At 45.6% G+C, this 25,613-nt stretch overlaps 2 protein-coding genes across 4 annotated transcripts; one reads left to right on the plus strand and one right to left on the minus strand.

Moving 5' to 3' along the window:
• The first annotated feature begins 55 nt into the window (after window positions 1–55).
• On the plus strand, window positions 56–14,180 carry LOC308482488 (kelch-like protein 31). Of its 3 annotated transcripts, none has more exons than XM_081015589.1 (3): window positions 56–147; window positions 9,618–10,824; window positions 12,720–14,180. In XM_081015589.1, the coding sequence occupies exons 2-3, from the start codon at window positions 9,635–9,637 to the stop codon at window positions 13,450–13,452; spliced, it is 1,923 nt and encodes a 640-aa protein (XP_080871715.1). In that variant the 5' UTR covers window positions 56–147; window positions 9,618–9,634; the 3' UTR covers window positions 13,453–14,180. The 3 variants fall into 3 exon arrangements, with proteins under 3 accessions (XP_080871715.1, XP_080871714.1, XP_080871713.1); XM_081015588.1 differs by lacking the exon at window positions 56–147 and adding an exon at window positions 2,872–3,031; XM_081015587.1 differs by lacking the exon at window positions 56–147 and adding an exon at window positions 7,857–7,924.
• A 2,408-nt stretch (window positions 14,181–16,588) lies between these two features.
• RPL11 (ribosomal protein L11) lies at window positions 16,589–24,957 on the minus strand. The gene is made up of 6 exons (XM_081018095.1): window positions 24,825–24,957; window positions 22,897–23,050; window positions 21,849–21,955; window positions 21,617–21,748; window positions 19,632–19,742; window positions 16,589–16,663 (listed from the first exon to the last, which is right to left on the minus strand). The coding sequence occupies exons 1-6, from the start codon at window positions 24,828–24,830 to the stop codon at window positions 16,634–16,636; spliced, it is 540 nt and encodes a 179-aa protein (XP_080874221.1). The 5' UTR covers window positions 24,831–24,957; the 3' UTR covers window positions 16,589–16,633.
• Between the last annotated feature and the right edge of the window lie 656 nt (window positions 24,958–25,613).

Raw genomic sequence — 25,613 nt, forward strand, 5'->3', positions numbered from 1 at the left:
AAGAAGTTTCCTTGCTGAGGTGCAGCCGCCATCTTGCGTGCTGGCAAGAACCTACTCTCCTCATATGTTCTCAGCCTGGAGTCGATTGCTGAGGTTTTTCGTGCCTTTTCACATAGTATGAACACGCCAGGATTTCAGCTTTACTGAGTAAATAGCTCAAATAAGAAAATTACTATAAAAGATACTTTTAATGGGGTGGTGTTTTGTTTTAAAAGTCTTTTTTCCACTGCAATTTGTGGGAAATGCTTTCAGAAAGCTCCATCTGTTATCAACTGAGAATTTGTTGCATATTAGCCTTTTCTCCATCCTAATCCATTCTTGGGGATCCCTCTCCCTCCAAAGCATCAGGAACAAACAAAACTGTCTCTACAGGGCCAGAACCATTCAGGGAGCTCGAAGCCTAGTGCTACCAATGGGGCCCTACCCAGATCCCAACTCTCACACATACTCTTTTCCCACTGCATGGCAGCAATAGACCTAATTTCCTATTCAAAAGTGGATCTGCCACCCACCCACCCCTAAAGTAGCCAGCCAGGCCCCCAACACAAACAGCAATGAACTGCAGCATAGCTGGGCTAGGCCAGTGATCAGTCCTTCTGCTGAGCCCTGGATAGTTCCCAACCAGACCAACTGCTGGTCCTGTGTCTGCATCAACAAACCCCAAAACTGGAATTTAAGTACAGTGGTACCTCTGGTTACGAACGCTTCTGGTTACGAACGCTTCAGGTTACGAGCTCCGCTAACCCGGAAGTAGCTATTCCTGGTTGTGAACTTTGCCCCAGGATGCGAACAGAAATCGTGTGCTGGCGCGCACACAAGAGGCCCCATTAGCGAAAGTGTGCCTCAGGATAAGAACAGTTTCAGCTTAAGGACAGACCTCCGGAACGAATTAAGTTCTTAACCAGAGGTACCACTGTAAGGAAAGAACAAGACTGGTTACTCCTCTTACAACAGTGCTTATCCTTGGCATGGGGAAATGTGTGGCCTTCCAACTCTTGTCAGTCATCTTCCAAGTGTCCCTATTTTTCAGGGACGTCCCTGATTTACAGAAGCCGTCCCGGTTTCTGATTTGATCCCAGAATGTCCTGATTTTCCTTAGGATGTCCCAATTTTCACTGGAGAAATGTTGGAGGGTATGGAGTTATCCAACCCCTGAGCTGTCTGAAGGCAATCCTTTATAGGGATTTTTTTTAATGTTTAATGTTTTATTATTGTTGTTGTTGTTATATGTTGGAAGCTGTCCAGAGTGCTGGGGCAACTCACTAAGATATGTGGGGTATAAATAGTAAAATTATCATTATGGAATGGCCCAAATGGGATGTCCCTATTTTCACTGGAGAAATGTTGGAGGGTATGCTATGGCTGATGATGGGAGAATCCAATAATGGAGAGCCACAGGTTCCTCATTCTTGATTTGCCTCTTATTTCAGCTTTCCCCAACCTAATACCCTCCATCAACCCCAACCAGGTCAGGGACACAGGTGGCACTGTGGTCTAAACCACTGAGCCTCTTGAGCTTGCTGATTGAAAGGTTGGCAGTTCGAATCCCCATGATGGTGTGAGCTCCCGTTGCTCTGTCCCAGCTCCTGCCAACCTAGCAGTTGAAAAGCATGCCAGTGCAAGTAGATACAGTAAATAGGTAGCACTGAGGTGGGAAGGTAAATGGCGTTTTCATGCACTCTTGTTTCCATCACAGTGTTCTGTTGCACCAGAAGTGGTTTAGTCATGCTGGCCACATGACCCGGAAAGCTGTCTGTGGTCCAACGCCGGCTCCCTCAGCCTGAAAGTGAAATGAGCACCGCAACCCCAGTCGCCTTTGACTGGACTTGACCGTCTAGGGGTCCTTTATCTTTTTACCTTCTAAGACAGACAAATCTAAAACATATGGAGGGCTATAGGTAGGTTCCTTATCCCTGATTTTACCTCTTACTTCTTCATATGATGCAAAATTAATTTACAGATCTCACCATCACAAGATGTGGCAATGAATCTGTGGTCTGATCCAGTGGGACACTTCTTATGACCTGAGCTTTGTTCATGATAAAATTATGAGAAGCAGGGCCCTCTATTTCTTTTCCCAGGATGAGCCGCTTGCTTTTTAAAGAGATGATGATGTGCGGTGCCACTGCTGCCTAAGAACATAAGATGAACCTGCAGGATCAGACCAAAGGCTCAACTAGTCCAGCATCCTGTTTTCACAATGGCTGACCCACTGTCTGTGGAAAGCCTGCATGCTGGACATGAGTGCAGCAGCACTCGGCCCAGTGGCCATTCTTCCCTGCTAAGTGGATGTGTGTACTTGAGGGCATCAGCAGCACAGTGCCAAGGGCTCCCCAAAGTCTGGCACCAGAATTCTTCCCACCATGTCATTTTGCTGAATATGTAATTCAAGCATGCATAACCAATCCTTCCAACAGACCAAGGCTATGTACACACCCCACATGACTTTCTCCAAAGAATCCTGGGAAGTGTAGTTTGTTAAGGGGTGCTGGGAATTGTAGTTCTGTGAGAGGTAAACTGCAGTTCCTAGTATTTTTTTGGGGGGGGGAGCTATGAGCTTTAAGGAGTCCCTTACCTTTACCTTTAGTGTGTGCACAGCCAAAGGTGATAGGTCAGTTGTTATTGGTTGGCATCCATCTATTATTATTTATTATTTTAATTATAATAATCATCACCCCCACATAACAAATAGCAGCTAAGAAGGAATGGGGGCTTGCCTAAGACCACTGAATGCAATAGTCTTCAACCTCAGACCCACTTGGAGCCCAAACATTCATTTGGAGCCCCATGTCTTTTTTTTTTTTAACCACATACTTGTATGGCAGTAGTGCGTCACTCCCATCAAGCTGGATGCAACTGGCGAGTTGATAAGGGTCGTCAGCTGGCCAGGCTGAATTGGGAAAGGAGGAGGAGGGACAGGGTAGCTGCTACATTTTGGACGTCTGCCTGGGTTCCCGAGTGCCTCTTAGCTTGTGCAGTGTACAGGCATTGGTTGCTATACCCTCCACTGGATCAGCCTCTTGACGCCAAGGTAGGGAGCAAAGGCCCTTCTCTCTGTCTGTCTGTCCTGAACCAACCAGCTTGCCCATTTCTACTTTAATATTTGCCGAGTGGTTTACGGGTCACTTGAGCTCTTAAAAAGTTGGGTGCAGATGGAACAAAGCGAGTCCTTCTTAAGAGAAAGAAACATTAGCTGTGTGAGTGACTGGAATATGGAAAAAACAACAGGAGATGGCTTAGATTTCCATTGCCTAAAACCTACAATTTTTCATGATTTCAGGGTGGGGGGACAAAATACAAACTCAAGCTATTTATCGACACAAAGTCAGCACTCCAAAAAGTAAATATGACCCAGAATGGCCATAGCAGTATTTTAGCTAAGCTAGAGGTGGGCAGAAAAAAATAGATTGGAGGGGAAGGTCTCGTAATGGACAATTTCTGGTTCTTAGGATTCTTGCAAAGAATACTGGACTCAGTAGTCTTTGGTCTGATCTAGCAAGACACTTCTTTATGTTCTAAGTAAACGTATCATTTAGCATGCTCAGTATCACCTGACACTGATTACTTATGCCTTAACTGTTAAGAGATACTGAGTGTGCACTCTCACTTTATAAATTTAACACATGTTGGTGGCCATGAGTGAGGGATTCTAAGCAGAGGGAGGGAGGACTGCAACATATAAAACAGATTATTCTAACCCTGATCTAATCTGCCGGTGGGGCTTAAAAATGGTCAACAAAGGTAATGTCCAAAAAGGCAGCAGGTGGAGGGAGAAGGAATATAGATACAGAACAGTTGAGGATGTCCTGAGATGGGTACAGTGCTCTGAAAACTCAAAGCAGGAGATAAATGCTAATTATTATTTTATTAAAACATGAACAGAATAAATATCCAGGTTCCAAACATTGTGGTGCAATAGGTTTTGTACTGTGTGTTGTGTGTATACGATATTTAGTCAACAAAGTAGTAACTTTGCACATAATTCTGCTATTGATAGGGATTTACACTGGCAAATTGAGTTGGATATGCTGGATCCAGATTAATGGCATGTTCCTATACTCAGAAGTAAGTCTCATTGAGTTCAGCGGGTTTATTCTCCAGTTAAGGGGCACAGGATTGCAGTTTAAGTCTGCAAGTCAATCACATTTGGGTCCCATTGACTTAAACTTTTCATATTGATTTAAGTGAGACCAAATTGCCACTTGGTTAGTCTGGATCCAAGTCTATATTTTGCAGTGTAATTCAAGAGTGCATTTGCTTTCAGAAAGTGACATTTTCAATTGGGCTTTGCTGTTGTTTTGGCTAGAAACTTCAGCAGAGAGTTGGAAAGGAAAGGGGGAATCCCTGGGAAATGAGAATGATGGCTCATATAAGCATTTCCTCCAAGGCAGGAATCAGCACCCATCTCCACGCAAATGCTTAGGCAAGCCATATGGTTTGTGCAGCAGTGAATGGTATGTCAGCTAGTAGCCCCATAGATAAACCTACAGTGAACTTCACATAGTTGATGCTGCTGTTGCTGTTTTGAATAGTTATTGCATTACAGTGTTTCCAAAATTTTTGTTATGTGGATCGCAGTTAGCATGTTTTTGGCTTATATTGGAGACACACACTTCACTCACTCCCACTAAAAATATGGATCCATTTTAGAACGCTAATAAGAGCTCTGCTGGATCAAAGCAAGGGTCCATCTAGGTCAGATTCCTGTTTCTTACACTGGCCAGACAAACGCTGACAAGCAAAACATGGAAGCAAGAATCCTCACCTGTCATTTGCCCCCCACCCCAGCAGCTGTTATTCATTAATGGGTAGACTATATCTAGATGGGGAGGTTCTCTTCAGCTGTCATAGCTAATACCTTAGGGCTCGATTGCACCATCTCCATGAATGTACTTAATGTTCTATGATATAAGCACATAAGAGCAGTCCTGCTGGATCAGATCAAGGAACCACCTGGTCTACAGTGTTTTATACATCACCAACCGGTAATGCAGGACCCCGTCAGGAAAAAGTGCATCCCTATTCCTCCCAATTGCTGCTCAATGGACACAGAGTAGTGGAGGCATCCAATGTAATGGCTCAAGCTGGAATCCTTGGCACACTTACCTCGGAGTAAATACCACTGAACTCAGTTTACTTTTAAGTAGAAGGGATGTAGCTCAGTGGTAGAGCATCTGCTTTCAATGGAGAAGGTCCCAGGTTCAGTCCCTGGCATCTCCAGGTAAGGCTGAGAGTGTCCCTTGTATGAAACTGTGGAGAGCCACTGCCAGTCAGTATAGATAATGTTGAGCTAGATGAACCAATGGTGTGATTCAGTATAAGGTGGCTTTCCTATGTACATATCAGGTTGTACCATATATTTTTCAAAACACACATTACAGTGCAATTGTAGATGGATCTACTCAGAAGTGTTGTTGTTTTTTTATTTAAAAAAACCAGCCTATCGAGTTCAAGAGGCTTACTCCCTGGAAAGTGCCTTAGCATTGCAGTCTCAGACCCTGCTTGCGGCACACTAGCACATCCCAGTTTTGGACTTGCATTGCCTTTACAGATTTTGCATACCATTTTTGTCCCCAGACCGAAGTACAACCACCACAAAACAATAAAACCAATTTAGGAACAAGCAACCCCACTAGGAAAAGTGTGTGGGGAAGGGGGAACCAGTAGCATCATAAATACAACTCTGGGAAACAGACAGCATGGAAAGCATGTCTAAATAAGTCCGCTTGGGACATTTTCCTAAAGACTGGGAGGGAAGAGGCAGGGAAGAATTTCCAGAGCCTAGGCACACCTCTGGGAAGGTCCCGTTCTGTGTACTCTCCATTTGCAAATCAGATGGTGGTAAGATGCAGGGGAAAGCCTCTTCAGAAAGTCTTCACTGGTGAGCAGAGTCCTGTGGAGGGAGCAAGGGGAGGGGTCCTTCACAGACCCAAGCTGCGTACTTAGAACTGGGCTTCAAAAATACACTGAGGGCCACCTTTACCTTTACTAAATAGATACAGAGTCTGTCAAGAAGGAGTCTGTGGCAGTAGCAGAGTATAGTTGTCCAACAGTCTTCAGAGTCAGCCCCATGCAGAGGATGTTGCAGTGGTCCAACCTACATGTAATTAAAGCATGTGTAATTGTGGCTCGATCTGCCTTCGGCAAGAAGGGTCGCAGCTAGCACCTTAGTCACAGATGCACAAAGCACACTCTGTGGCCACAGCAACAACCTGCCTCCAGAGGCAAAGCTGGGTCCAGAAACACTGTTAGACTGAAAGCTTGATCTTTCACAGGGTGTGCTACTCCATCCAGATCCTTAACGCCTACAAATGTCTGCAGATCAAGTTCCTATTAAAGGCACAGCTACAAAGGCTGGTAAAAAAGTTGGCAACCCTAGCCTAGGACTTTGCTTCCTCCCCATCCTGTTCTAAGAATTGCCAATTGCTTAACCCTCCAGAAATTTGATCTTTATGTCCAGCTCTGAGAGATGCAAGACAGAGAGGCACTTCGGCTATTTCTGGCCTGTAACAAACAGGTTTGTCACCCAGGAGCTCAGATCTCCTTCCCTCCCCTCCCCCCCCTCAGCGGAGGGAAGGGAAGGTGGACAGAAACAGCTGAGAAACATTAGCAATAAGCCATCCTGCCTGTGGAGAGTCAGAATCTGTATGCACGCTCAGTTCAGATATCAAATGCAGTCATGCAGCATGTCCCAAGTCATGAAGTCCACACGTGGCAGGCCTTGATGGAAGGAATTATTACAGAAGGGTACACCAACCTTTTCTCTGTGTTGTGGAAGATACGGTGCCTGTCTTGCCCAGAGACACAGCCTATGCTTTCAGTTACACGCAACAGCCTAAATCATATACTCTATTCTCCCACGATGGGTTTCTGCAAAAAGAACTGTACAGAGCTGGAGTAGCTAAGTAGCTGAAAGTTTGAGCAGTGAGGGAGCAACTCCCTGGTTCAAATCAAACCACAGCTATGAGCTCCCTTGATTGACCTGGGCCAGGCTACTATTTTAAAGCCTCAGGCCCACCCTGCCAGCTTTGTGCTGTGATAGGAATTTTATGGTCTTAGATATATGGTAATGTTCATAAGTGTACCAACCAAGCACATACATAGATCAGCACAGGAAGGCCAACCTGGAACCATTTTGATTCCTAAACTGACCAAATCTTTTCTCTGCAAGGTCAAAATGGAAAAGCCTCCCCATTGTCTTTTCCTTCACAAATCCTGTCTTAAGGGTATGTCTGTGTTTGAATAGGATCCAGTTACAGATAGGTAGCCGTGTTGGTCTGCCATAATCAAAATAAAAATAAAAATCCTTCCAGTAGCACCTTTAAGACCAACTAAGTTAGTTCTTGGTATGAGCTTTCGTGTGCAAGCACACTTCTTCAGATACGAAGAATTGTTATCTGAAGAAGTGAAGTTATCTGAAGAATTGTTATCTGAAGAAGTGTGCTTGCACACGAAAGCTCATACCAAGAACTAACTTAGTTGGTCTTAAAGGTGCTACTGGAAGGATTTTTTTTTTATTTTGAATAGGATGTGAGCCTGTGACCTGGCCCAGGAACTAAGTATTTATCATTACAAAAGACTGGCCAGGCTACCCAGGAAATCCAATCAAGTAACCTGCCAGACAGGAGATAAACAAAAACAGGAGAAAAACAATATTAAAATTTCTATTTTGGACCGCCTTTTCTGTGATGTAGGTGTGATGTATCTGAGGGGTGGTCTTAGGTTACACCCCTTCTGTGATGTATGTATGATGTTTCTGGGGGTGGTCTTGATCTACAGGGTGGCAATTTCAAAAGTCTTTATAAGGCCTTGCACGCCATTTTTCTGGGTCTCTCCTCTCTCCTGCAGGTGAGGGGAACACCCTGTTGCAACAGATCAATAAAGGCCAAGCCTACAGGCTGCTGTTTTGCTCCAAGTAATCCTGGTTGGTGTCTTTGTTTTTTGTCCAAGGGAGCCCTCGGATTTTTCCATTAACAGTGCTAGGACAGTAATAATACTGGCCCAGTATTATTACAGTATCATAATACTGGACACGGGTGGCGCTGTGAGTTAAACCACAGAGCCTAGGGCTTGCCAATCGGAAGGTCGGCGGTTCAAATCCCTGTGACGGGGTGGGCTCCCGTTGCTCGGTCTCTGTTCCTGCCAACCTAGCAGTTCGAAAGCACATCAAAAGTGCAAGTAGATAAATAGGTACCACTCTGGCGGGAAGGTAAACGGCGTTTCCGTGCGCTGCTCTGGTTCGCCAGAAGCAGCTTAGTCATGCTGGCCACATGACCGGAAGCTGTATGCAGGCTCCCTCGGCCAATAAAGTGAGATGAGCGCCGCAACCCCAGAGTCGTCCGCAACAGGACCTAACGGTCAGGGGTCCCTTTACCTTTACTTTACAGGAACACAGGAGGCTGCTTTCTGCCCAGTCAACCAACTGGTCCAACCAGCTCAGTATTGTCTGATCCAGGGATTGGCCTTTTCAGCCCAAAGGCCATGGTCCCTTCCTGGCAGCTTTCCAGGGGGCCACAAATCAGTGAGAGCTAGTCTGGTGGGTCACTTGGTTAGAGTGTCAGACTACCAGGTTTTGATCTCCCTCGGCCATGAAGCCCCCTGGGTGACTCTGAGTCAGAAACTGCCTATCAGCCTAACCGACCTCACAGGGTTGTTGTGAGGATAAGAGGGGGGGGGGGAGGACTAAGTATGTCACCTTGAGATCCTTGGAGGGAAAGGTGGGATATAAATGCAACAAATAAAATAGCAGTCGGGGATGTGGGCAGAGGCAAAAGTGGTCAGAGCAATAAATGTTAATTTTAGCTTTGTAAAATAGGCTTGTTTATCCATACACCCACAAACCCCTCCTCTAGCCCCCATCCAATAAGTAAGAGGCATTCACAGAAATCAAAGAAATTCCAGCATGGGCGTAGCCAGGATTTTTTTGGGGGGGGGGAGGACTTTTGTTGGGAGGTGGCAGAACTGACGTGATTAGTCAGGAAGTTAAGTATTTCTATTGTTTTACTTGATCTGGGGGGGACCTCCCCATAGGCATAGCCAAAGGGGGGACAGCTGCCCCCCTAAATCAATAAAAATACATAACAAAATGAGGTTCTGCCCCCCTTAAGAAAAGGCCTGCCCCCCAACAAAAATGCTGGCTACACCCCTGAAGCTCACCCCCCCCCCCCCGGCTATGCCCATGAATTCCAGCTAGGCAAAAATACCCAAGGAGAGTATGAAGTAGGGCAGGTGAGAGGTGTGGCCTGGGGAGAGGGTGTGGCTAATAATGGGTTGTGGCCTTGAGACAGTCCCAAGGGCCTTAGAGAAACAGGGGTGGGGGGTAGAATGCATTTGGCTCCTAGATTAGGGCTACATCTAAATGCAATTGCAGTTTATAGTAGAGGCATAGGGAACCTTTAGCCCTCCAATGTTGCTGAACTACAGCTCCCATTGCCCCTGGCAACTGGCCATGCATCCTGGGGCTGATAGGAATTGTAGTTCAGCAACATCAGGAGGGCCACAGGTTCCCCACTCTTGTCTCTTTCAAATTCCTCCATCCATTTTGTACAGGAGGCCAATATATATGTCACCTATGATGTTCCTTTACAAAGCAGCGTTCTCCTTAATACGCCTTACAGGCCACGCTTCCGCTCCAATGGCACCCAAGAAGAAAGCCCCAAAGAAGAGCAAGCCGTCGAAGACGGAGACGTCTACGAATGTCAGCATGGTAGAGGACTCTTCTCTTGACATTGACCACCATCAGCAGCTGGACGGCTTGTTTGAAAATGGTTCAGGTGGCTTCCTCTGCACTGCCACAGAAGTCACAAATCCTGGCCACGGAACCAGTGTTCTGGAGGAGATGAGCCTCATGCACCAGGAGCGTTTCCTCTGCGACCTCACTATTGTCACAAAAACAAAATCCTTCAGCGTTCACAAGTTGGTCATGTCTTCCTGCAGCGAGTTTTTCAGAAGCCTGCTGAAAAAAGACCCAAACCTTCAACAAGTGGACCTCAAAGATGCCTCCTCCTTAGGCTTGGCTACCGCCATTGCCTACACTTACACCGGAAAGCTGAACCTTTCTCTGTACACCATTGGGAGTACCATTTCCATAGCCAGCCGCCTGAGGATGTATGCTCTGCTCAACATGTGCACCGACTTCCTCATCCAGGAGATGAATGTGGAAAACTGGATGTACATCGCCAACCTGGCAGACACCTACAATCTCAGCCAGGCGAAGGATGCTGCAAGGAAGTTCATCCGGGAATGCTTCCTGGAGTTCTCCGACACTGAACAGTTCATGAAACTCACCTTCGACCAGCTCAACGAGCTGCTAATGGACGACAACCTTCAGTTCCCCAATGAAGTGGTGGTCTTTCAGATTGTTATGAAATGGATCGAGTTTGATCCCAAGCGGATCAAACACGCCGCCGACCTCCTGAACAATGTCCGATTTGGCACGATCCCGGCTCACGACTTGATCAACTACATCCAGCCTGTGCCGTGCATGATGCAGAACCCGGAATGCCACAAGCTCCTGGTAGACGCTATGAATTACCACTTGTTACCTTATCAGCAAAATGACCTCCAGTCCAGAAGGACCAAGATTCGAGGAAGCCGTAAAGTGTTGCTCATGGTTGGGGGCCGCCCGTGCTCAGCCGAGAAAGCTCTTAGCAAAGATGTAAGCTACAGAGATCAAGAAGGAAACTGGAATAAGCTAACAGAGATGCCTACCAAATGTTTTAACCAATGTGTTGTGGTGATGGATGGATTCCTCTATGTGGCTGGCGGAGAGGATCAAACTGATGCGCGGAACCAGGCAAAGCATGCAGTTAACAACCTGTGCAGGTAATGGGGAGGTTGCACCTTGATTGACACTGTCTATCGGGTTCCCAAGCAGGAGTCTTCCTCATGCCTGAAATCTTCTAAATCCATGTTGGGGTATCCATGGCCCAACTCCAATTCCTATTATCCCCAGCCATCATGGACAATGGTTTTGGGAGCTGTAGTCCAGCAACATCTGAAGAGGCCAGCAGTTTTCCAGCCCTGGATATACTGGGGTCACCTGCCAGAGGCACAAGTAGGCAGAACAACAAATGTGAATTTTACCTTTGTACAGTAGACTAGTTTCTGTACACCCAGCCCTCTCTATCCTCCGTCTAGGCAAGCAAGAGGCATTGTCAAAGTGCAAAGACACATTCCAGCCAGAAAAAACTAATTCAAAGACAGAATGAAGTGGGGCAGGTGAGAGGTGTGGCCTGGAGAGAGTCCCATGGGCCAAGTAGAGAGATCCAGTGGGCTGTATGTGTCCCCTGGGGCTGAGGTTCCCCACACCTGATGTATAAACTCCCTCATAGGGCACAGAAAAAGAACCTCAAATAAAAAATAGCATCACAAAATAAAAATCACATATAAGAAGGTAGACATAGATCTGAATATCAGTATTGATCTCTAAATGCTTGTGTAAGAAGTCATATTTTACGTTGGCTTCTTAATGACAGTCCTGTAGATGTCTTACATACTTTTAAGAGGCAAGGCATTCTAAAGCTGGTGGGGGGTTCACCACTGAACAGGTCCATTTCAGGGCCAACAGCTAGCAAGGCTTGAAGAGTTTTGGGGTGGTGAGATGGACTGAGGTGTATGGAGGAAAAGGCTATCCCTGGCTGCTAGGGCTGCATGCTGCCTCCAGTATTGGAGGGAATGTGCCTCTGAAGACCAGTTTCTGGGAATCACAAGTGGGGAGAGTTGCTGGTGTACTCAGGTCCTGCTTACACTTTCTCCATAGGCATCTGGTTGGCCACTGGGAACAGGCTGCTGAATAGATGGGCATTTGGGCTGATTCAGCCGCCAGACTCTTCTTATATTATGCTCCTATGGACGGGGAAGGTACTTATTTCTAACCCTGATTTTTATTGAGGACAGAAGCCTAAGGCATGTCACAAAACATTATTTCATGGGTGAGAGAGACATTATAATAGACATCCGTTTAAGCCAAAAAATTAAAGTGCACAACAGGCAGAGGAACTTTAGATGTGTTTTGAGGTCTTTTCCCCCAGGGGCACCTAGAAAAAAGTAATGTTCTCTATGACTCTGGGCTTAGTGGTCTTATGGCCCTGCTGCATTTATTTACAGTGGATGCTTGGGTTGCGAACGTGATCCATGCGGGAGGCACGTTCGCAACCCGCAGCGTTTGCAACCCGCAGTGCCACATCTGCACACGTGTGGATCACAATTTCGCGCTTCTGTGCTGAAACCCAGAAGTAACCCATCTGGTACTTCCGGGTTTGGCACAGTGCGCAACCTGAAAAAGCGCAACCTGAAGCGTCTGTAACCCGAGGTATGACTGTATTTAGAAAATGTATAACCTGTGACCCCTTAAGTTAACTGGTCTCAGGTTTGCTAGCGGCCCTATCTGAGGAGTGGGACCGCAAACTGTTACCCTGACAGCCTCACTAGGCAAACTCAGATCCCCTGCTTCAACCACACATAAGAAGCCAACACAGCAACACCTGTGGAGCCTGCTGGATCAGCCCAATGGTCCATTAAGTACAGCATCCTCTTCTCACAGTGGCCAAACAGATGCCTGTGGGAAACCCCCAAGCAGGCCCCAAGCACAAGAGCACTCTCTCCTCCTGCAGTTCCCATCAGCTGGTATTCAGGGGCATTACTGCTTCCAACTATGGAGGCAGAGCATAGCCATCACACTCAATGGCGACAATGACAAACTCTCTTCCCCTCTGCAGGTATGATCCCCGTTTCGGCACCTGGCTGCACTTGGCCAGCATGTCGCACAGAAGAACTCACTTCAGCCTCAGCGCATTCAATGGGAACCTCTATGCCATCGGGGGACGTAATGCCAAGGGGACCCTAGTCTCTCTTGAATGCTACATCCCTTCAGCCAACACCTGGCAAGCCAAAGCCAACATGGACTTGCCCCGCTGCTGCCATGCCAGCGTGGTCATCGATGGCAAGATCCTGGTGACTGGCGGCTATGTCAACAACGCCTACTCCCGTACCGTCTGCAGCTATGACCCCGCCACAGATTCATGGCGAGACGGGGCATGGCTGAGCAGCCCCCGAGGCTGGCACTGCGCTGCCACCTTAGCAGACCGCGCCTACGTCCTGGGTGGCAGCCAGTTGGGTCCCCGGGGGGAGAGGGTGGACGTCATCCCTGTGGAGTGCTACAACCCTTCCACAAACCAGTGGAGCTACATGGCCCCCCTGCCCACCGGCTTGAGCATGGCGGGGGTGGCCACCCTCGGTGGGCAGATCTTGGTTGTCGGTGGTTGGAATGAGAGTGGGAAAAAGTACCAGAAGAGCATCCACGCCTACAATCCGGACCTGAATGAATGGACAGAGGAAGGAGAACTTTCTGAAGGCACCGTGGGGGTCTCCTGCTGCACCATCGCCCTTCCGCACTCAAGCACCAGGGGCTCCAGGGCCAGCTCAGCTGCCTCAGCAACGGTCAGCATTTAAGGGTGAGAGGATGGTTGGATGGAATGGAGGAGAGTCAGAACTGGCCTCAGCTGGCATGATCAGGGGGTTCACAAGAACGTCGAAATACTTCTTTAAAAATCTCATTTATGCCTTGGTTTTGCCAGCTTCCAGGAGATAAATATTCTACCTGTAGAGCAGGTGTGGGCAGCTCTTGGTCCTCTGTATGTTGCAGAAATACAAACCTCATCATCCCTGGCCACAGGCCATGCTTGCTGAGGCTGATGGGAATTGTAGTTCAGCAACACTTCCAAGGCCAAAGGTCCCCCAAACTTGCTTTATAGAATTAGCACTGTCTTACTGCAACAGGGGAGGCTAACCTGCAGCCCTCCAGGTGCTATTGGACAACCCCCATCCTTGACTGTTGGGGCTAATGGGGTACAAGAGCATCTGGAGAGCCGCAAATTAGTTACCCATGTACTATAGCTTACCTCACAGAAAAATAAGTAACAGGGCTGAATACAGCACCACCTTCCCATGGTTTTACTTTAATAACACTTTTAAAGCACAATTTCCAGTCCCTCAAGTGAAACCTGAAGACGTCATTTGAGCTGAAATACAACTCCCTGTCCCTCAGCTTCTACCCCCCAATATCACCACCAGTTTTTTAAAAGAAAGGTGTGACCCTTAAGGCCTACCTTGAATGAACTGCGTCACTGAGATATAGGATTCTTGAGGTCTAAATTAAAAATCTGAAGCACACTTTACAATTTTGTGTTGTGTCGTCTATGTGGTGTGGAACTTTGAAATGGCATTGTGTGTGTTCTGTCAACCAATGACTCTCTTGAAAGGAAGTTTTCAAGGAAGGGATTTAGGCTGCAAATCCTGCACTCTCATACCTGGCTTTGACACTGCCCATTCAGGCCCTTACAGTTTTACAGCCTCCCCATCCCCGGAGAACCACCCATAAGAACAAAAGGGTTTCTCATCAAACCTTTTACATTAATAATTTCTCTTTCACGCCATGCCTCAAGGAAGTACGTTGCTAGGGAACAGAATAATTATGAGAGGCAAATGAAGCTGAGTTAATTGCAGGGTGGCTGACAGCACTTTCCCCCACCACCCTGGGCAAAGCAGGCACGTATGCTTGGAAGTGTTTGTACTGAGCTGAATCAAACACAGGGGATTGTACAATTGTGGTGACAGCCTTTTGTACAAGGCAGTATAAGCCTCCCAAGAAAAAGTGCAACCATTACAGAGGAAGGCACAAGATTTTCCTGTTTTCACACAGGCCTGCCTCGTGCCAATTATGAGGCTGTTTTATACCAGGTCCATCTAACCCAATAGTATCTACTAAGTAAGGATGCAACAACAGGAAATATGTGGATTGCTTTTTAAAATTTCTACAGGTAGCAATAGAAACGGGAAGGAAAACGTCCCTCCCCTTGGCAGTCCTTATCTGGATCAGCTCCCATTGCTACTTGCGGTTTAAATAGGTGGAAATTCCTGCACTGTGTAATTTTGGTGCCAACATTTGTCCTAAAAATGATATTAATAAAAAGATAGGTCTTTCCAGAGCCATTTTCCTATGATGCATTTAGTTGGAGAGTTCAACACTCAACTTGGGCATTCTGTGTCCATAGTTAGGTACTCCGCCACTCAGCTACAGCCCCTTCAATTACCATAAGAAATTAAATATTCCATGCCAGCTCACTTTTGTCTGTCCCCACCTTGAGCAAGAGGTGGTATACAGTGGTACCTCTGGTTACATACGCTTTAGGTTACAGACTCCGCTAACCCAGAAATATTACCTCGGGTTAAGAACTTTGCTTCAGGATGAGAACAGAAATCGTGTGGCGGCGGCACAGCAGCAGGAGGCCCCATTAGCTAAAGTGGTGCTTCAGGTTAAGAACAGTTTCAGGTTAATAGATCTCCAGAACAAATTAAGTTCTTAACCCGAGGTACCACTGTATTCCGCTGTTATCACAGCAAGCCTTCAGCTTTCCCCAGTAACTGCACACACAACATGCTAAAAGCCATCCTCCATGGGCCCTTCCTCTTATCTACCCATTTGGCTCTTAGGTCAGAGCAATTATTTCTCATTAGATTGGCTTTGAGCTAGCTCCATTTGGGGAGTAGGAAGTCACTCATTTTGTGTGTCTTTGAATGGCACATCTTGTGAAGACTCAGAATATATTTAATTCTCCTTCATGCTCTCACTTGTGTCTTGTGCTTTTCAAGGAGCGCTACTAATTTGATCTCAGGAAACGTCTGGCTGGCTATCCCAGCCAAGAAGGCCAATGGGTTTTTTACAACCCACCCAAAACTAAAAGAATCACCCACGGTACTCCAGCTGTCTATCAAATATTGAATACAGATCAGAACTGGAGAAAGGGGATTAGTAATAGAATATGCTAAAAGGCAGTCTGAGCAAAGACTCTGCTCCACTACACACAGAGAATACGAATTGAAGTTTTTACAGAATTCAATTTGTTACTAATATCAGACAGAGCACGATCTGAAGACATGTGATGCAGCAGCCATGTTGAAGCTAACTAGGTCTAGGTCTACTGTCAGTGCTTGGACGCAAGAGGATGGGAGCCCTCTACATGCCACTTTGGTTCCTTAGAAGAAAAATGTTAAGATAAAAGTGGTGGCCTGGATGTCAAAATAATGTGGAGCATTTTCCTAGTACAGGAAATGGATTATCATGCATACAATTATCTAAGAAGGTACAAGATCTTCCAAAGTAGAGAAAGGACATGTATTGTTAGCAATGAGGAGACGGCTACTGGGATCACCTGTGTCTTTGATGGCCAGTGGCCTAGGCTGAGGAAACTAGGCTCTTCACGGCCAAGCCAACCACAGGCAACACCTCCAAGCTATTTTTGTAAGAGTGAAAGAGAAAGCAGAATCAGAAATATTGCCACTTTCACCCCACCCTCTGTACTTGTGGAGTGTCTCTGTCCTCTTTTCCATCTACCCCCACCCTGCCAAATGATAGGCTACAGGAACTGTTTGAAATCATGTTGTATGTCTACACAGTCCTCCTCCTATAGCAGCTTTTGCCATGCCTCCGGATTAGGCAGACAATAGCTCCTGAGACACAACATGGAAAGGACAAACAGATATAGTGGCTCAGCAAAGGATAAATGACCACAAAATACACAGCAGCAAGTTAAATGGTGGAAAAATTTATTGACTTTTTTATACTGGAAACTTTTCATTTACCAGGAAGGATGATGCCATCATACTGCAAGAGAAGAAAAGGATTATCAAAATAATTGTGAAAGAAAGACTAGTCTTTAAAGCGTAGCCACCACCAGGAAATTTCTCCCAAATCATGTCTACGGCAAAGTGATTTGATGCACTGGGAAACAAACTCAGAAGTTAGCAGATTGCACCAGCCCACACATTAGTGATTTTTTGTGGCACAGAAAAAGAACCAATTTCTGATTGGCTGAAAGGCAAGAGTATATTTACAAGCCATTTAAGCAGGAAGAGTGCTATAAAAGAGATGCTTACACATTGTAAATAATGATATTGCCATGCAGAAGCATATTCCAAATACTTTTGAGATGCTGCTCACAACATTTCCCAATACTGTGAAGAACTGTATGAATTGCTCCCCACCCCCAAAATCTCCAGCCACCTTGCTGCAGAATGCACAGGTCACACACATCTTTTACGTTTGTTAAACGGAGCGCCATTAGACTAATGTAGGCAAACACTAACAATTCAATGCAGCTCTCCAAAACTGTTCCAAACTACCAGAACTGCTGAAGACTTATGTACTGGGATTCTTTTAAAAGTGGAAGGTAAGAACTGAGCACAATTATTTTATTTAAATACTTATAAACAGCACTTCCATAAAAATTTAGACCATACAAAACATACGATAAAAACGACTTCCGGGTTGGCGCCATCGCCGAATGGCGGACTCCCTCCGAGCTCCGGAGGGAGCCTGCTCGGCAGGGGCTGGGTCCTACCGCACCGGCGATGCGGGGACCCTTAAAAACCACGGCCACGAGGGTCGTGGACATGGAGACTCGGCTGGCACCGCTAGCGCCCTCCCGACTCGTGAAGGAGCCTTTTTAAAGGCTACGGATCGGGTGCCGGGGAGAAGCGTGGTGCTTTGAGTCCTCTGCTATCCCTGCCGAGCGCAGCCGCATGCCATCCGGTGGAGAGCGCTGACTTCTTCCATTGAAAATTCGGACTTTTAGACAACAACCCGTGAGTAATTTGGAAAATGGGTTTAAAAGGAGGAAAAAAAGAATTTCTTTTTGAATTGGATACGAGCGGGGGGGGATCCAAAAAGGAAGTCAGTCCCCCCCCCTATTGTAAACCTTTCAAGACAAGGACGGGGAAACCAAGGTCCAAAAAGATTTGTATTGCTGATAAAAACTAAGAATTCCACGATGGGGAATCATAAGAACTGTGCTGGAGGATGAATTGAGGGGGAAGAAACGTAACCCCCCCCCCCTGGGAACCGGGGTGATTGAAGAGAGAGCCTGGTGAAAAGAGTCGGAGATTTTGACAGCTGTCAAAGTAGCTGTCAAAGTCGGAAAGTAGAGAGGATTTTATTATGAGAACTTTGCTGGCTAAATTTGTTACAATTTGCTACAACTTGTTAAAACTTGGATACAAAATGGCGAAAACATGGATAACAATCGGACTTTTGGACTAGAGAAGACAAAGTTACAACAATCCCCCTAGAGGAGTTTCGGGACATTACAAAGATGGTCGTAAGTGGAAAAACACCATTGGAATTTTACAGGACTGGTTATCTTCTGGGAAAGCTGCAAAACGGAAATAATATTTTGTCTACAGGGTGTTCAGCTAAAGGAGACAATAGAATTTTCTATTGAAGAAAGGAAGGGACTGAACGCAAGTTTTTGTTCCTGAATAACAATAATCCCTGCAGACTTACTAAGCTTCTGAATTAGAACGTTTCAGCAGCGGAACAAGAGGAAACTGGACTACAATTTGGAAAGAACAATGGGGGGAGCTTTATTAAAGATCTGAAGTTAAGTGTTCTAAAAATAATTATGAAAGGAAAAAAAAAAAAAAAAAAAAACCAGCAAGGAGTTGGGGGAAATAGGTGATTTATGGATTGTAAGAATTCCAGGCGGATAACATGGTTTGGTGGTCAGGGGGAAATTAAACCGGGGACAGGGGGGGAGAACTAAAATCCAAAGGCTTGTTAACTTCTTTTTTTTTGGAACTGGCTTTGTCTCATCTACTATATTCTTTATTTCTTATTTCTGATACTTCTATTATGTGGGGTGTCTTTATTATTAAAAAAAGGGAAATTGTGGAATGAAAATGGGGTGGGCCCTGGGAAAGAAATTTTTTGTGCTTTATTAAGGGTATTGATGTGGAGTGTAGAAATTTTAAATTCGAATAATGGTTCAAACAAATTAAGTTTTTAATCAGAACTGAGAGCTTGTGGAGCCAACAATATGAAAAAGGAATATGGTAGGGGTGGGGGAAGGGGGGAGTCCCAGAAAGTGGATATATGAAAATAAGGCTATGAATGTATTTTAATTTTTGCTTTCTGTATTTTTTTTTTTTTTGAAAATCTTAATAAATATTATTTATAAAAAAAAAAAACAAAACATACGATAAAAACAAATAAATTGCAAATTGGAAAAAATCACATTTCAAAGGCCTATCTAAACAACATCCTTTTTAGGAGACATCTAAAAGAAGGCAGGGGTGATTCCTGCCAAACCTCTACCGGTAGGGAGCTCTACAGGGCAGTGTCTGCCACACTAAAGGCTTGGTCCCTAGTGAAGGCTGATTGGGCTTCAGGAGTGCGCAAAACACCAAGAAGTGCTCCATCAAATGACCTCAGTCATCTAGGTGGAGCATAAGAGATCATAATTGCCCTTACAGTACTTTGGACCGAATTAACACAAGAACCTTGAGTTTGGCCAGGTGGCAAAGTTCAACATACCTCTGCTCTCGCTGACCGTTTGACATGGGCCAAGCTAACTGTAAACCCTATCCTAAAGATGCTAAGGCCAGAAACAGTTGATTGCACTAGATTGTACTGTTAAGCCTCCAATTGATTTTGGCATCACTGTACACTTGGGGGAGGGGAGGGGAGGGCAGGGACAGTTTCTTTTAGATATATTGGTCTAACACAAAGAGGTCAGCAAAGTGGACTAAACATGTTTTGCAAGCTTGTTCGCAGCTTAAAATGCAGCAAAACCTACCTTCTGCTGGAACCAACGCATGGCTTCCTCCTTGCTGATTCGGTGCTTGGCCCCAATGCTACCAGTTCGGTGCTTCTTGTCAGCAATGCTGAAACCTGGCCTGCCCAAAACCTGCAGCAGAAACACAAGCCTCGCTGAGTCCTGAAGACCTACCTTTTGAAAGCCTTTTCAGATAGACTTCCATCTTTCATAGTGTTCGAGAAAGAAATTTAAGAAAAGCACCCAAGTTATCCATAGCACCCAAGAAGGGGGTTCACAGCTTCTCACAGAGTAAACACACTGCAGCAGCTGCTAGAGTGTTGAATTTGGATGCAGGACTGGGTAACAAGGAAGAGCTGGGTGATCTGATGCAAGTCACTCTCCAAGACTAACCTACCTCAGATGTAGGCCTGAAGATTAAAATGCTATGCCCCACTTTCCAACATTAATGAGATAAGCAAAGCCATCATGAGCAACACTTGCTGAGGACTAATTCCTATGCTCCTTTTAAAGAATCTATAGACATAATGTTACATGAACAGCTATTTTATGTATTCATTGTAAAGCCATTTTTTCGCCTGCGTGGCCCCCACAAAGGGACTTACCCCAAAACTGACTATCAAAAAACAGAGCAGAAAACTGACAATATCCTTTTGATTCCAGTATAGTTTAATTACTTTTAAACTATTATATTTTATATAATGTTTAACTTTCTGTGTTTAATTTTTGCAAAAAAAAAAAAACTGGAGAAAATGAATCTGGGAAATAAATAAATAAATAAATGCAGCGATCTATTTTTAAAACAGTAAGCGTAACAAGGCAACTTTCAGCAAGTCAATTAAAATTATCTTAGGAGCAGTGTCAGCAGTGCTTCACTGGACATACATGTCAATCTCGCCCCAGGAACACACAGTAAACTATTCAAAAAACGATTCTGTTGCAGGCCTGTATGGCTGCAGCAGTAAAGCACAGCAGCAGTCATTCCAGTAGTGCTTTTCAGTTGATGCTTTTACAATCTGTTCCTATTCAATTCTCACAGCTGCTCTGTCAGCTAAAATAGACTGAGAAAGGAGACTCTTCTCACCCAATAAGCTTGATAAAGTGGGAATTTGAACATGAGCATATCCAATGGCAAAGTTTGCAGAGAAAGTAAAAAGTGTTAATTGGTCAAACCACAGGGTTCCCTTTCTACAGCTGTTGCCAGTTGTTATAGCACAGGGCCACAGAGCAGGGAGAGGGCCCACACACATCAAATCACATATTTTGGGCCTACCTAACCTCATACGCAACTCAGGTGTCCATAGATACAAATGTTAACTAGATACAGATTCAAACAATAAAGTATCATGGCATGTTCTGGTCCATAAGGTGCAGAATGCAGCAGCTAGACCACTGATGGGAGCTGAAAGCACGTGACACCTTTGCTAAAACTTCTGCACTGACTCCCTTTATGCTACTTGGCCAGGTTCAAGGCTCTTGTGTTGATCTACAAACCTTGAACAACTTGGTCTCAGGATACCTTAAGGATTTGCTAAGCCCTTATATACCAGGTCAATCACAGAGACCCTCTGTGGAGAGCATTTAGTTTTCTCCTGTGTTTACAGAGGCCCAACTAGTCTCAACTATAAATCAGGCATTTAGTGTTGCTGTTCTTGCACCGTGGAATAGTCTTCCAGGAGAGATTCAGCAGGCATCCTTGCTTCTGACTTTCAGGCATATCTTGAAGAACCTTCTATGCCAATAGGTCTTTGCAGCTGTTTACTTTTATCAATAAATATTTGCTTGCATGCATGCACCACGTGCACTTGCTACAACTTAAGTTCAGGCTCCCCAGATTTGTTTTAGGGCAACAGCCCCTCTCTTGTGTGTCCAACCATGCAGAAAATGGCAGCTACCACTGCAGTGGCACCAAGGCTCAGAGTTAGTAAGACTCACAAAACAACTCTACAGACATGACCTCTGGATTACAGCCTAAGAATGCAAAAGGGTAAGCTAAGTATACAAACCACATAGAAGTCCAAGCCGTAGATACCAATACTAGGATCGTATTTAATCCCCAGATCAATGTGCTCCTGGATTCCAAAGCCAAAGTTGCCGGTGTCAGAGAAGTTATTCTTCCTCAGCTCGTATTCTCGCACCTGAAACATTGACATCAGCTTTAAGCTTTGACATTTTCCGCCTTGCGTGTGCCAAGTTCTCTTAAGAAAACATCCAAATACAGCAAGGACAGCACTTCACCTTCAACCCTTTCTCCAAGATCTCCTCAGCTTTGGCCCCGCGTACAGTGCAGTGAACGGCTATCTTCTCATTTCTCCTGATCCCAAAGGACCTGACTGTGTATCGAGCTGAAGAAGAAACACAACTTTTCTTAAGTTTGCTCAAAGGGTCAGCAAAAGGACACATGTGACATGCCATATTCAAGGAAAACAAAAATATGGTGGTCAGAAATGTCCACCAAACACCCAGCTCCAAGTTTAAGATTACAACTTCCAGACAGTAGGTCCACATCTGCAAACAAGCTATACAGAAAACTTGTTGAGAGGCCACGTGACTGCAAGCACAAAGAAGGGAAGGCATGCATCACTGTTGATCAGGAAATGGGTTTGAGTGGCAATTCCCCAACAAAAACACCAGCTGTAAGCAGCCCCAGTCAATGGCTTAAACTTCTCCCAACCTAGTACTCACCATATGTTTTTGGACAAGTTCCATTACCCTTACCCACTAGCTGTGCTTAGTGAGGCTGCTGGAAGTTGCCGCCCAAACTTCTAGAGAGCACTAGACAGAGAGGCCTGAGCTAAAATCTACTTTTGGTAATACTGATAGGCTAACTTAAGAATCCAATTCTCTTTTTTAAAGGTTTCTACAATTCATAGTTAAAGGGAAGTCTGCAAAGGACAAAGACCTGGGCACTACAGTGTGGGTTCCAGTTCAAAATCAATCCAATTTGATGTACAGAGAACTATGAGGTGGGTCAACCCATTCCCTGACTTCCTGCCCTGGGGCAATCACCTTTCCCTATTCTTTTGCCCTAGTCACCATGCTGTGCATGCGTTAAGCTGGACCAGGGTGCCCACCCACACAACAAAAAGAGAAGTCTGGGCAAGGGGAAGCAAATGAAGTTTCCAGACCACTGATGGTCTTAAATAACTTTGGAAACACTGCTATACATCCTGCACGGAAACTGATCCTCCTTTTGTTTTTCAAAAAATAAAAATAAAATGGTATGAATAAAATTTCAGCCTTCTTGCTCTAGAAACGTCAGTAATAGTCTTCCAAAAAAGCTTACCTTTGGAGAAAACAGGAGTCTGGCCTGTGAGCTGCTCCAGCACTTTGGCTGCCCGGGTGAGCCTGTCTCCACTTTCCCCAACACAGATGTTCAGGCAGAGTTTGCGGATGCGCAGCTCCCGCATGGGGTTCTCCTTCTCACCCTTGTCTTGTTGCTGTGCAATGGTGGGGGAAAGAAAGCAGTTAAACCAGTGACAGCTTTTCCCTATACCCAACTCACACGGCATAACACAAGGGCTGGGACAAGTTTTCATAAGACGCTTAACGTTTACAAGCATATCTTCTGTCCCCATGTTGGCAATTTAGCATGAAACCCTAGGCTGGGGTGGCAAATGTGTGCCCCACCCCACATTATGTTAGACTCCAATTCCCATCAGTCCCAGCCTGCATGGCCAATGGTCAGGAATGATGGGAGTTGCAACAGCCAGAGAGCCAAAGGTTCCTCATCCTTGCCCTGGACCCTAAAAGGCCTTCAAGTGGCTACTCCACCCCTCTTTGTGGTATTCACCATAGTCATCTCTCATTATTGCAATTTAGAAAGATTCCTGAACTAGACCCTACCCTCTCCAAATGTTATGGCTTACCAATACTGTTGACACTGCCCATCCACTTGAGGAAAAGGGCCAAATTACCATCAAACTCCTTTGTCTGCCCAGTCCCCTTACTCTGCTCTAGTAGGCAAGCTTCAAGAAAAAGAAAATCAGCCTACTAGCCAACAAAATGTGATTAGTACAGGCTTTTGAAAAATCCTATCCCAAAGCCTTTTCTTCCCTACTGAAAGCCTTCCAATACCTCAACATCAATATATGTACCACTGCTATCACACGAGCACCTTATAGAGTAGAATAAGCGGCACCATGAGAAACACAGTAATTGTTAAGATGGTTCCTAATTCTGGATGTGTTTCAAAGTTTGAGGTGTTTCTGTAAAAACTGGTGACCAATACACAAAGGTAAACACAACAAGAACCAGACATGCAACAGGTCCTGGTTTGTTTTTAACATCATGAATTTGTTTTAGCCCTGTTTTTAGTAATACTGACTTTTTATACCTCCCATTTTTGTTGTTTGTAAACTACTTTGGACAGGCTTTGCCCAGAAAAAGCACAACAAAAACAACAAGATAGCAAACAGTCTAGCCTTTCCCTAGACTTCTAGCATGCTAGGTAGAAATATTCTAAACTAGCCTTTCAAACAACATACCAACTTTCTGTGTGCAATGAACTTTTCTTGCATGAGGTATTCTATCCCTCAAGCCCTCCAGCACCCCCCCAAAAAAACCCTTCAGCCTTAAGAGAGAGAACTACATCTACAGAATTCAGCAAGCGAAGCTTTTTCAAGCATGGAGACAAAAGCAACAGGGCAAATTGCACTGGCTGCTTTTCTTGTGTTATCATGCTGTTCTCAAAGAACCCAAGTTGGAGGCGGTGGGGGGGGGAGAGAAGAAACAGAAGGGAGAGCTGGCAACCACCTATCACCCAAGGAAAAGCATCTTGGGTTAGAAAATGCAGCCCCAAAGAAAGTGAAGTTTGGGGGATGCACTGATTTCCCGGAGCGCGCACCCCAAAGAGAACCGAGTGTGGAATGGAGGATGGGAATGAAACATCCCATCAGGCCCAGTCAGCTTGCCCAATGGTCAGAGATAAGAGGGCCTGGAGGACCACAGTATCTCCAGACCCACGTTTAAGGCCTCTCCAAAGGAGGAAGCTCGACTCCTTAGCCTGGTTTAGCCACAGGGCCAGCTATTCCTACGGCCCTCCCTCTCCGCCCGGCGAGACTCTCGCCGCTTCCCAAAACGGCCCCATGGAAAGCCCCCAGCCCTTCCCCGCCGCATCTGAGTAAATTCCTGCCCAGAAGGACTCGGACGCGGAAGGATGGCGGCGGATTCAAGGGGTCCCTCCGCGCAACTCCTCAAACACAAGCTACTCACCGCCATCTTGGAGGCGTGGAAGAGAGCGCGATAGCCCCGGAACGGGATCTTAAACGCCTAAGCCGCGATGGACTGCCACAGAGAAGGGGAGCTAGAAGGCTTGCTTGAAGAGAGCGTTGCTGCCCTCTGGAGGCTGGAGGGAAGAACTGCACGCGGTCCCCATCAATGGATAACGACGCTGTGTTAATCTGCCGCTAGACGAGGGCGGTCGCTTACACATCGCCAAAAAAACATGACACGGATTTGCATGAAAATTGCATCTGCTGTTTTATATGTGCAGATGCAAACATATTTGAATAAGATTTGCTTTCAGTACTTTATATGTGCAGGTGGAAATTTAGACATCGTTACTATACTTTCAGCAAAAATAGAATCATAGAATCATAGAATCATAGAGTTGGAAGAGACCACAAGGGCCATCGAGTCCAACCCCCTGCCAAGCAGGAAACACCATCAGAGCACTCCTGACATATGGTTGTCAAGCCTCTGCTTAAAGACCTCCAAAGAAGGAGACTCCACCACACTCCTTGGCAGCAAATTCTTCCTGACAGCTCTCACTGTCAGGAAGTTCCTCCTAACGTTTAGGTGGAATCTTCTTTCTTGTAGTTTGGATCCATTGCTCCGTGTCCGCTTCTCTGGAGCAGCAGAAAACAACCTTTCTCCCTCCTCTATGTGACATCTCACTGCAGAAGAGAAGACTGTCATAGAATCATAGAATTGTTGAGTTGGAAGGAACCCCAAGGGTCATCTAGTCCAACCCCCTGCAATGCAAGAATCTCAGCAACCAGG

Source organism: Podarcis pityusensis (genome assembly GCF_964106645.2).
Source record: "Podarcis pityusensis genome assembly, chromosome: 8".
In the NCBI taxonomy this organism is placed as follows: domain Eukaryota; kingdom Metazoa; phylum Chordata; class Lepidosauria; order Squamata; family Lacertidae; genus Podarcis; species Podarcis pityusensis.

Excerpts from the sequence above, each read along its gene's own strand:
- RPL11 (XM_081018095.1), bottom strand. Across the intron at positions 21,956-22,896 it reads GACTCCTGTTTTCTCCAAAG|CTCGATACACAGTCAGGTCC; the intron begins GTAAGCTTTTTT and ends TTTCTTCTTCAG. Across the intron at positions 21,749-21,848 it reads TCTTGGAGAAAGGGTTGAAG|GTGCGAGAATACGAGCTGAG; the intron begins GTGAAGTGCTGT and ends TCAATGTTTCAG.
- LOC308482488 (XM_081015589.1), top strand. The coding sequence starts at position 9,635 with ATGGCACCCAAGAAGAAAGCCCCAAAGAAGAGCAAGCCGTCGAAGACG. Across the intron at positions 10,825-12,719 it reads GCAGTTAACAACCTGTGCAG|GTATGATCCCCGTTTCGGCA; the intron begins GTAATGGGGAGG and ends TCCCCTCTGCAG.